This window comes from Molossus molossus, unplaced genomic scaffold (assembly GCF_014108415.1).
Source record: "Molossus molossus isolate mMolMol1 unplaced genomic scaffold, mMolMol1.p scaffold_m16_p_7, whole genome shotgun sequence".
NCBI lineage: Eukaryota > Metazoa > Chordata > Mammalia > Chiroptera > Molossidae > Molossus > Molossus molossus.
Genome location: NW_023425401.1, coordinates 29686396 through 29698915, shown reverse-complemented (window position 1 = coordinate 29698915; position 12520 = coordinate 29686396). Strand labels below are relative to the sequence as shown.

The 12520-nt window shown below is 43.1% G+C and overlaps 1 protein-coding gene across 1 annotated transcript in view; it reads right to left on the bottom strand.

Annotated features, from left to right (window-relative positions):
• The window catches only part of COL28A1 (collagen type XXVIII alpha 1 chain), a 151767-nt gene that overhangs the window by 24875 nt on the left and 114372 nt on the right, over nucleotides 1–12520 (bottom strand). Inside the window, exons 29-31 of the mRNA XM_036247179.1 lie at nucleotides 3162–3230; nucleotides 2290–2370; nucleotides 2161–2196 (exon numbers count right to left, since the gene is read on the bottom strand). Of these exons, the coding sequence (XP_036103072.1) occupies nucleotides 2161–2196; nucleotides 2290–2370; nucleotides 3162–3230 (186 nt within the window). The remainder of the gene's footprint in view (nucleotides 1–2160; nucleotides 2197–2289; nucleotides 2371–3161; nucleotides 3231–12520) is intronic.

Sequence of the window (12520 nt, the reverse complement as noted above, 5' to 3'; positions counted from 1 at the left end):
TGGAGAAACTGTCTCTTTGAAGCAATTTGGCATAAAGTATTAAAACATTGAACTCCATCAATAGCATCTGCCTCTTAAAGGAGGAGTTTGTTAGTCTACAATGAATTGGCAACTGATAACTGTTTGGGAATACATCTGATGGCCTGCCAAGGACAGCATTCATGGGGGACCAGCCTGGACTTGGCATCAGACAAGCCAGCTCCGCCTGTAAGGGCTCTGCTACTTGCTAGTAAGATGACTTTGGGCGTATTGCTCAAGCTCTCTGTCTGACTTAGCATATCTTCACTGAAGTAGAGATAATACTGCCACCTACCTCATGGAGCTGTCATGTGGATTAATGTGGGGTCTTGGGCAAGAGAGGGCTGTGGCCCACAGCATGACCCCTTCTTATTGTACCCCATCTCCACCAGTCCCACACTGCACATGGCCATGGCTAGCATTCATGTGGTGAACACAGTCCTTACTTCCAAGCTCTGTTCCAATGCCCTCTTGGGTGGGCATGTGCACACAGACCAGTGCTGTCAACTCTCCAAAGGGGCCATTTGGGTAAGCAATTCTGGGACCTTGTGTATCCAGAGTATAATATAGAGGCGGCATGTGCTCAAGGCGGTTGTTCCCCTGGCCCTGAGGACTCCTCCCATGCGGTAAGGGATGCAGCTAGTGAAGGACCAGAGGTCCAGAGCTGGGCCTCTGACGCATGGATCCCAGGCACCCTGCAGTCCTGGGTAAGGATACTACTGATGTGAAGGAGCCTAACACGGTCCTGGTCCTAGATTACCATTGAATACAAATTCTATTTTCCTTTACTCTTTCCTTTCTGCTAGTCCCTTTTTCTAGAATCCAGAAAGCCAAAGTCAAAAGAATCATATCCCTATTTCTAAGATCTCTGCCTCTTGGTTAAAAACCTGTTTAAGAGATAAAAAGCTATCTTGCCCCCAGACATCATCATACATCATTCTGTCTGCTCCAGACCCATGTATCCACTTCTATCACAGTGTTATCAGACAGTAGGTGAACATCTTTTGTTTGACTTTCTCTCTACTGGACTGTGAGCTCCTTGAGCCCAGAGACATTGTCTCTTATTCTCTATTCTTCTCCCAGTGTCTCTCCAGAGCCTGACCTGGAGTACACGCCCAGGACACGTTGATGAAGTGAGTGAACAAATGAATGAATGAAGGAAGCCAGTCCCCCTTCCCCGTGTTGGAACAGGAGGGAGGTATAAGCCTATGGGGACCGTTCCTCTGGGCATTTTCCACACACTCTTCCTGCTACTTCGGGGAGGGATTGCTGCATAGGTAGTTGCTTCATCCACCATGAACATCGTGGGCACGGAAGGTGGGGTGACTTGTGTTGGGGAAGAACAAAGAGATAAAGGCTGATGAGCTGTCCAAAACAAGTGCAGTTCTGTTTGTCACATGCCCAGTTCTCACCTCTCACTGTGCTCCCGGAACTCCCACCCCCTCACACCTGGATTTTCCCAGCGCAGTACCTAGGACTAGCATCCCCAAACCATGATCCACAAAAAAAATCAAAAAGGGAACAGAGAGTAGGTCCCTATTTCTTCTCCACTCCAGAAGAGATGATGGCTTCAAGTCAGAAAGGAAGAGTTGGACTTTGTTATAAAAACTCTGGAACGTTTCCACCCCGTGGGACTTGAAAGAGTTGGCTTTTCGGTTGCAGTGGAGTAGGGAGACCTGTAGGGAATAGTCTGTAGATGCTTCACAAGTATTTTAATTAGTGAATCAGTACCTAAAATACTGTGATGGCTGTTCTTCTCACAGCATTGCCTGAAGAAGCCAGTTGAGGATAAAAGAGCCCCATTCTGAAATGTGCAGGATCATGCAAAATAAAAAGTCCTTTTGGTCATGTGACTTCTTGTAAACAGCTCACCTCCTTGTCACTGTATCTACCTGGGATCAGAGGGGAGTAGTCACAGACCTCCACCAGGAGGCCAGATAGGGATTGCCAGGCCATGTGTCTCCCTCGCATTCAGATTCAGTGACCTCGCGCCCAAAGTCAACACTGGGGTTATTAGCAGTACTGTCATTTCAACGGCAGCTGGAATTCTGCATCAAAAGAACTCACACTTCTAAAGCTAAAACCTAATGCAACAATTTTGCAAGCACAAACCCTCAGTTAACCTCTGGGATTGGTACTCACTGTAAGTCCTTGGTCTCCTTTCGGTCCTTGTAACCCCTGCTTAGTAGAAGAAGAGGAATAGTCAATATAGGTTAGAATTCTGTAGGTAACGTATAAAATTACAGTAGGACTTTGAAAATCATGTCTTGCCTGTTTTCCTGGCGATCCGGGCTCTCCAATTTCCCCTTTATTGCCTTTCTTCCCCGCATCGCCTCGTTCTCCATGCTCTCCCTTTAAAACATAGTGAAAAGGTAAGTTTGGAATGTGAATTTCAAAACCTATTCAGACTAACAATCCCCAGAAGAGGGGGTGGTGGGGGAGAGAGAAACCACAGAACTTATATGCATGTGTGCATGAACAATGGACATGGACAACAAAGCTGGGGACAGGGCAGGGGGGGAGGGGGAAGGGGGAATCAGTGGGGGGGGAGAAACATCTGTAACAAAAGTAAATAATTTAAAAAAAATGAAATCTACACTGCTTAAAAATAAATCTCATTTTTCAAAAATAAATAAATAAATAAAGCCTATTCAGAAAAACTCTAAAATTTTGTTTATTTATAACTGGTATCTCTTGAAGACCTGTACTTTTCTTGTTGCTACAAATGTATGATAAGGAAACAAAAATGAGGGACATTTATTTACATTCCCCACCGGGTACCATAATCTAATTCATCAGAGATCTCAAAGTGAAGAGACCTTGAGATACCTTTGAATCAGCTCACTGTTTTCAGGAAGTCCAACTATTATCTAATTTTCCACCTGAGTTATCTAGTATCTTCTACATGTTATGTTGTAAGGATTTATCGAATGGCTTTTGAGAAGGAAGGCAATGAGAATTTTTAAGGTAAGCATGCTCATAGTCAGGAAAGAAAATACGTAAGGATTCACTTTCAAATGGATTTTTTCTTCTGAGAGTTTTGTAAGGAGAAGAGTAACAAACGTAGAAGACCTCTTCCAAAGTTCAAGTTGGGCAGCCGAGATCCTGAGCCTAAGCATTTCGTAAAGTCCTGAAATACTTACCTTCTTGCCAGGGAAGCCACGGCCTGTCGCGCCCTTTGGTCCTGGGAAGCCTTGAGGTCCTTGCTCCCCCTACACATAATATGAGAAAGGGATGTTTCTGTTAATTTTCCAAGATAACTCAGAGTATTCTTTGGGTCAAATATATACTTGCCGTTTCAAAACTGCATTATAGCATTACCTAAACTTGGGGGGAAATATATATGTCTGCTGGGCTCAGTGCTTTGCTAGTCAAGTTTAATTGCTGAGTGTGGAGTAGAATTGAGTCAGCTAGTTTATAGAATGTGCCTATTTCTGTGGTGTAAACACTCCCACCTTGGCCTATTTCAAATTACGAACATTATATCAATCAATTCACAAATAACAATCAGTTGTTATTTTAGTTGTGACATTGATGTTTTCTTTATTCTGCTTTACATTTTTTCTAAATTTTATTATGTTAAAAGCATGTATTATCTTAGTAATGGCCAAAAAGAGGATATACTATCATCTCCCTCCAATTAATGCCAAGGAGTTGTTTATATAATTCACCTTACACTGTTAATTCCATCCCTGATCATTTGTAGCAACATGAATCTATCTTAGTACCCCCTTAACTCGAAAAATAAAAATGTTTTCATTTCAGGACTTGTTTTTAACTATCCCCACCATATATTAACATTATCTTCTGCTCCCCTATACCCGCCCCTCAAACCACCCAGGTTTAAAGTGTTTTCATGATGTTGATCATGAAACAAATAATCACTAATGAGTATATAGAGTCTTGGTACTGATGCTGCTTGTATACTATATGCAACCTCTACTTAACTCTAGACCACTGTTAGCAATGAGTCTGTGGCAAAGGTCTGAAGGACCACAGGCTCCTGATGGGATCTTATTTGCTTGCTTACCTTTAGTATTTTTCTAAAAGTTATCCCACTGGAATCACTGGTAAGCTTAATAAAAAGACCAACTAAATGAGAGCCAAGGATGGAGATAGGGATCAAATATGCATTTTGTAATAGGCTTGCAAAGGCTTGAGAGTCACTGATGCAAAAGGCAGGATGGGCTTTAGATAGTCACTCCTGGAAAGCGCGACGGAGGATTGCTTGGAGACTACTGTAACTTGTTTTTAATTTAATTTATTGGGGTGAGATTGGTTTTTTAAATCACATAGGTTTTACCCTGGCCGGTTTGCCTCAGTGGTAGAGCATCGGCCCGTGGATCAATGAGTCGTGGATTCCATTTTGGCCAAGGGCACGTACCTCAGTTGCAGTTCATCCCCGGCCCTGGTCAGGGTTGTGCGGGAGGCAACCAGTCGATGTGTCTCTCTCACGTCAATGTTTCTCTCTCTCTCCCTCTCTCTCTCCCTCCCACTCTATCTGAAGATAAATAGAAAAATATCCTCGGGTGAGGATTAAAAAAAATTATATGGGTTTCAAGTATACAAGTCTATAATACATCATCTGTATGTTGTATTATGTGTTCACCACCCAAAGTCAGATCTCCTACCATCACCACTTATGCCCGTTTTACCCTCTTCTACCTCCCGCCGCCTCCCTTTCCTTCTGGTAATCACCATACTGTTGGAGACCATTGTAACGTTGAGTGTCAGTATTCCGGAGGCCCCTTTTCTAGCTCATGCATGAGCTTTCAAGCTTTTTAAAGTCAATAGAATTCTTTCTTTTAAAAAGTGTTATAACAAAATGTTTCAGATGTACACAACTCACAGGGAATAAGACAAATATTCAGCTATATACCACCATAGTAAGAAATAAAATAGTACAGATACTATTGAAACCCTCATGTATCCAGACTGATTTCCCAAAGGAGAGAGAAAACCTCTCTCTGATATTGATATGCATCACTCATATCCATTCTGATGCTTTAGCTACATATGTATAGATTCTAAAACAATGCATAATATTATATTGAATATTTTCAACTTCAAATAAGTGATATTTATGTATCCAATTTGTATTTTAAATCTCAACATTATCTATGTGGAATTTATCTGTGAACATATATGTAGTTCTAGTTTGTTAATTTTCTCTGCTAAATAACTTGACTTCCACTAAATAACTTGACTACAATTTATCCATTATCCTAGTAATGAGCATTTAGGTTGTTTCCAACATTTCCCTATTATAAACAATGCTTCAGTGAATATTATTTTATATATCTTTGCACACATCCCTAGAAGGGAACACTTTCATTAGAACAAGTCTTACACAGGAGAATGAAAAATAAAATGAATACAAGTAGAAATTCTCTTATTGAAGTGCTCAATTCTTCTTGCACCCATCCCTAGCCCCTCACACCTTGGATGAATTTTTAGGTCCTTTTTTGTTTTGTTTTGTTTTTTTTATCCTCACCCGAGGACATTTTTCCATATTTTGTTCAGATAGAGTGGGAGGGAGGAGAGAGAGAGAAACATCAATGTGAAAGGGACACATCGAGTGGCTGCCACCCGCACAACCAACCAGGGCTGGGGACAAACTGCAACCGAGGTACATGCCCTTAGCGGGAACTGAACCCGGGTCTCTCTGGACTGCAGGCCGACGCTCTAACCGCTGAGCCAACCAGCCAGAACTAGGTCCTTTTGATCTCTGCCATGTTGCATTTCCAAATTAATGGAAAGTGTGGGAAAACAGTTTTCCCCCCAGTCCAACTCTAGAAGACTTCACACAAATTTCTTATAATGGTCAAATTGCAGAGAATGCATTCACTAAATATCTTTTTCACTCTGGTAACCCTTGAGCCAAGCACAATGCCTCTAGGGGGCCCACCGTGAGTGTTTCTGCAATACTGTGCACGGATGTCCCAGGCCCATCTGAGGAGACTCACCCCTACAGAAGGACTGCTCCCTCTCTTAGTTGCTTAGTTAGTTAGAGGAGACAGGCAGTTATCATGGGTCCTCTTTATTCAGTTTACTGTTGAGAGAATACTCTTTTCTCACCAGGAAACCTGGTGGTGTGGGAGCCTGAGAACCCTGGATAGGGGTTGGTGCCAGTCAAATAGAAAGGTCAAAATAGTAAGCCAACACTTGGATTCCAAGATGGAGATTTAAGCAGAAGAAAGGAGAGGAGAAAAATCTGTTTTGTTTCCAAAGTTTGCACTGCTAACACAGGTGTAATGAAAAGGAATAGGCAGGAGTGTGTGGATAACAGCCCAACCTCCTTACCCCTACTGAGAAACATGCTCTAGTAGAAGTTGACTGCAGCCTCATCTTGAGTTTGAAGGGTAGAAGGGCCTGCCTACCGACAGACGAGGTGGCCAGCCCATGGAGTGATATGAAGGACCATGGAAGGATACCGACCTGAGAGTCTCCCATTCTCTGTTCTAATTAAAGAAAACTTTTTAAAAAGTGTAAGAAAGATATCCTCTTAACAAAGATGCATCAGCACTTTGGCATAAATTAGTTTTCTCAGTTTTTTTTATTTTTATTTTTTTGTGGAGGTGTCTGAGGACTTCTTCATTCAACCATATATCTGGTGAAAAGGTAGTTTGGGTTGTCAAGGACATGCATGATGCCACGGGTCAAGGGTCAAGAGGGCTCCTAGCCAAGTGTCTGGGAGGTTAAAGGTCAAGGGGGAACACTTAAAAGAAATTTATGGTTGGCTTTGCCCCCACCCCAAAGGACAGAACAGTGTGACAGACCAAAGGAGCTGGGATTGTGGTGTGATGGTGGATTATTACTGGGGCTGATATATTTAGACAAAGCCTGAGTCTAGAAAGGACTCAATACCTTTTTGAAAATTATTCAGGATAATTACTTCTTTTACAACCTCTCAGATTCCTATATCAGCAGCTGATATAGAAAATGTTCAATAAATGTTTACGACTAACCAGCTGCTTTAAGAAATGGCACAATTTCCTGACAAAGTTAAGAGCTGCTGTGGCTTCATTACTGTGCCCTGAGGGGAAAACCTCAGAGTAGCCAATTCTCTTGTTAGGATCGGCTCCATGCTCGGGAATTTATTCTGCATAACCTCATAGTACAGACATTTTATATGTAATGTTAACACTGTGGTTATTCCAGGCAGCTGGGTTTCCCTATAATAAAGCCCCCCCCCCCCCTTAATCACCAGTTTTCCTTCAGAATATAATTTTTCAGAGCAGACTATCTGGCCAAAAGCCTTGAGCAAGTAAGTCCATGCCTTAGCTTGGCAGAGGTGAATGCTATCCAATCTGATTTTCTCTTTCTCTTGCAAGTGTCAGAAAAATGATATACAATGATTTCTGCCTGAGTCAGAAGCAGCTGCAGGAAAGAGCATGTCCATCTGAAGGTATAATTAAGTCTAAATGTCAAACCCAGCTTCTTCACCACCATATCCAACTCTTGGACCCGTCCGGTTAGAGATGTGGTCTTTTTAATTTTTCATATGATTGCTTGTCCTCTGGGAGAGAACTTTCTAAGGAGAATGCACAACTACCTGAATATTTTAACAGATTTTTTTTCATTAGTGATATGTCAGGAAACAACAGTTTTTCTTTTCAAATCTTTTCTCACTAAGGGAAAAATCACAAATGATCAAAAATTAGAAAATAGATGTTTGTCTTCTAGTGAGGGTGTAGAAAACCAGAAAAACGCCGCTTTCATTCTTAAAACAACAACAAAGAATGCTAACTGATCTATGAAATCACAACTTTCCTTGACTCCATCGTAGAGCTGTGGTTCAAGGCAAGCAACGAACTCAAACTCTAGGGAAACAAGGCTCCTCCAAGGAAAGAGAGGACACTGGCCCTCACTTACCTGCGGAAACACCACATGTCATACAAGCTGGCAAGAAGAATTCAACCAAAATTTTTAACAAGTTGCTGACGACTGAGTGTGGCTGGGAGCTTCAGGAACAAGGGAAATCCATACCCTCTCGCGGGCTTTTCTTGGAGGACCTCACCAATGCTCAAGAGAAAGACTGGAGGCCCGGCCAGCCCTGGAGCTCCTCACGGGGCAGACCTAGGGGAGCACAGGGCAGACCTAGGGGAGCGCAGCACAGTCCTCCAGAGAAAGGCACTAAGCCCTCCCTGGGACAAAAATCTTAAGCTGCTGGGGGAAGTCATTTTTAGGGCACAGATGACAACCCATGGCAGCTGGGAGAAGGAAACAGAATAAAATATGCAGAACTGCATCCTGGACCGACTTTTAGCAATGCCTCATTCCTTGGGGGGAGGAGGAGTCAGGAAACCATCCTCGGCCCAGACCATTAGAGGCCCTTATGCATTGGCTGGCATTCATGGAACCCTGTGTACTTAAAAGGGTGCATGGTTCTACATTTAACCCTTTAGTAGAAAAATGTAATTAAAAAGAATTAACAGAACACTTGGCAAACTGAGTAAGGTCTATAGATTAAATAGGAGTATGGCAACACAGTCATGCGCCACCAAACAACGTCAGTCCATGATGGACCACAGCTACGGTGATGGTCCCACAAGATTCTAAAGGAGCTGAAGTTCCTGGAAGAAAGTCAAGGGCATGCGGTTCAGGGGGAATTCCTTCGCTCTGACGGGAGAATTTCTGCGGGGCTTGGGCACACATGCCCCCTCACTCACTGCACCTGAGTTCTGAGTGCACAGATCACGTCCCAGGAAGTCAGCCTCTGACCCGTTTCAGCGCAAGGAGACATCCTCCCAGCGCTACATATCCAGAGGGTGCTACAGTCCTCCCAGGTCTAGCTTCATGGACTTCAGAGCGCATTGCTGTAAATTCTTTGTTGACCTGCAGAAGGACACGGGTCCACAGGGGCCACCTTCACAAGAATCAGGTGCCACTGCTGCTGTAGTAAAAGCTTTCTGTGGTAGTGTGGGTCTGCCCATCCCTGCACTTCGGAAATATTTTCAGGTTGCAGTGATGTAAAGCACTGATCAGTTTTATTTATTCCATCAGTTCAATGCCAGAGAGCTCTTTGTGCCACATGGGGCAATGGAACCAACAGCAGATTTCCTACGTCCCAAGGTTGAGTCCGCAGTTCTACACCCTCTCGTGCTAAGCACCCTCTATTTCTATGAATACACAAAGGTCCTTAATCTGACCACTGCTCCAACATGCATTAGCCAACCCACATGGCCATGACGACCCCCTGTGATCCTGTATGTCTCCATCTTGACTTCTTATTCCTACTGGTCCTCAGGCCACCTTCCACTGCCCCCGACAGTCACTGTTATGGTGACCTACACCTGACACATTCAGTTTCTCCTCAACATTTCCAATCATGCCAGCCCACCTCCCTGTTCATGGAGCAGCACTGACAGCTTCCGGTGTTCTACCCTGTTGGGAGGAAGCAGGAAGAGGGCTGCTGGGGCAGAGTTTATAGTCTGTTGTAGTGAACAGTCGTGTTGAAGCCTTCACGCTCGTTCACCACTCACTCCTGCACACTCAGAGCAGCTTCCAGTACTGCAGCTCCACTCGTGCTACGTGCCCCGTGCAGGTGCACCGATTGTTATCCTTTATACCGCATTTATACTCTGCCTTTCCTGTGTCTGGACGTTTAGATACACACATACTCACCACTGTGTTATAATGACCCATAGCATGCTGTACAGTAGCACAGTGCAGGTTTGTAGGGGCAAGCGGCTACACAACACAGCCTGGTGTGCCGTGGGCTCTACCGTCTAGGTTTGTGTCCGCACAGTCCGCGGGGTTCCCAGAATGATATCATCGCCTAATGATGCATTTCTCAGACACAGCCCCATCATGAAGCAACACATAATTTTCTGATGTTTATAATTTTACTGTGTTATGTAAGAGAACATGCTTATTGTATGAAAAGTACTAAAATATTTAGGGGTAAAGGGATATAGAATCTGCAACTAAGTCTCAGGTGTTTCAGAAAAACCATAGTGTGTATGTATACACATGCACACATAGAGTTTGATAAAGCAAATGTGGTATGTTTACCTTTAGTAATTCTGGGTAAAGGGTGTTTGGGAATTAAGTCTTTGTACTACCTTTGCAACTTTTTGTAAATCTGAAATTATTTTAAAATTGAAATAGCCCTGGCCTTGTGGCTCAGTTGGTTGGAACGTTGTCTTGTACACCAAAAACAAAACAAACACACACATAAAAAATGGTTGCAGGTTCAATTCCTACTCAGGGCACATACCTAGGCTTTGGGTTTTGTCCCCAGTCTTGGTGCATATGAGAGGCAACCAATCAATGCTTCTCTCTCACATCAATGTCTCTCTCTCTCTCCCCCCTACTTCCTCTCTCTCTCTCTCTCTCTCTCTCTCTCCCCCCCCCTACTTCCTCTCTCTCTAAAATCAATTTAAAAAACATATCCTTGGGTAAGGATTAAAAAAAATTAAAACAATATAAAAAATGAATGAATGAATGCACTGAATGGTTGAAAAAATATATCATCTATCAATGCTAGAGGAGCTGACACATATGAGTACGCAGACACTTCATCAACCCACAGTTTGGGAACCCACAGGCTAAAAGGACACCAAGAGACCTAAGGCAAAGACACAGGGGTGGGTTTCTCCCTACCCAGAGAACACAGCTGCTCTTTGAATTCGGGAGGCCTACAAGGTTATCAGAAACCCATTGCCCCAGGATTTACACTCATACCAACTTCAGTTCAACCTTTGAAAGCAGCAATAGCATTGTCCCACTCGGACACAGCCAGTTTACCAGCCTGATATCGGTTATGCCCCACTGTACTGGGACTCTCTGCGTGGGGACCCTGTCACTGCTGTCGAGAAAGAGAGCTGGGCTGCACAGCCCAAAAGGCGGCCGCAGCTACACCTCCCTCGCTGTGTGAGTGCATGCCTCCGAGGTTCCGAGACCATCTCAGGGGCAAGCATAAAGAAAAGTATTTAGAACATGGAGAGAACTCACTTTCCATTTACAGACGTGTACTAGGAATCTATAGTGGGGAATATTTTTTAATATCTTCTAGGATTTCAGCACTTGCTTACTGCCTTAGATTAAAAAGTGGCTGGTAAGAAACAAAACCCAACTATGACACCTAAGTGAGATTTTGGTCCCAACTCAGGCTTAATTCAATGACAAAACTTCAGCTTGAGTTTCTTCTCAATTAAGATTCTCCTCTAAGAAACTGCAGAAGCCTGGTTACATACTGACAATAAAGAAAAGCTCTGGCTGACCTTCAGTCGTTGGTCAACTGGAACATTCTAGGTGGTGAGCTCTTGCGATAGAAGCTATGAGAAGAGGAAGCACTTTTTTTTTTTTTTTTAAACCACGTTTTCTTTGTAGGATGCAATCAGGCAACTATATTAAAAATCTAAACTCATCCCATTGTTTTGTAGCGACCCCCAAAACATCCTAAAATAAATCAAGTTGTCATTCTTTCTTCTGCCTCCCTTCTGTTCGCCTTTCTTGGTTTCTGGTGGTGATTCGTGTATTGCTAAGTAGGAGCCAGGGGATTTGTAAATGTTGAAAGTGGGAAGTAAAAGCTTATCTAAGCAGCCCTCTGTCAGCTTGAAGAAAAAGGCCAGTATTGTATTAAGATGTTGATTTAGTGGGTAAATGGTAGTTAGCAAATCACAGTGACCTGCCTTGAATAGTTATCTAGTATTTGGCCTGGAACCCAGGACCCATTCTGTATTGAAAGGGTTTCTTTTTTTATGCTTCGTGGGCACAGCTAGTTCACTTTAAAAGGAAAACGGTATTTTCCACGTGACCTGTGGCGTGCATATCATTGTACACATTGTACACATATACTTAGAACAACTGAATGGGCTGGCATTTTGGCATTTCTCTCCCTTCCTGAAGTTCTGATCATAATAATCTCCTGTTGTAACTACCCACTGCCACTTACTGCGTCCCCACGTGTGAGCCCCGAGCTAGGTAATAATAGAGCTAGACACATTCTTGTTTAATTTCTATAATAACCCTGGGAGAAAGTATATACATGATGAAGCTGGGCCTTTGGCAATTCTTCCATGTCACCTCGAATGATATCTGATTTCACAGCAATGCTTTTAAAAAATATATATAAATATTATAGCGATATATATATTCTCTCAAATTTTAATTTTGCTTTTATTTTTTAAATCATCCTTATTCTTTTTTCCCCATCAAGACCCTCCTCCCCTCTCCCCCCCCGCCCCCGACTTTACTGCACTGTTGTCTGTGTCCATTGGTTATACATATATAAGTTCTTTGGTTTATGTGTTCCCGCCCCCCACCCCCCCTCACAAGAATGCTTTGAACAGTAATTCTTTCTTCCAGAAGCAAAGCTGACAGTTGCCCCAAAGGCTCTGCTGGTTTTCATTTCTCAGCTCTATCTTGCCATAGAGTAGAAGCCAGGCAGAGTTTCCAGAGTCGTAAAATCTTTTCCTTTGTGGAATTGAATTCTTCTAACTTAATGTCTCATTTTGATATGTTAACATTCTCTAACGGGAACTAAGACAGCCTA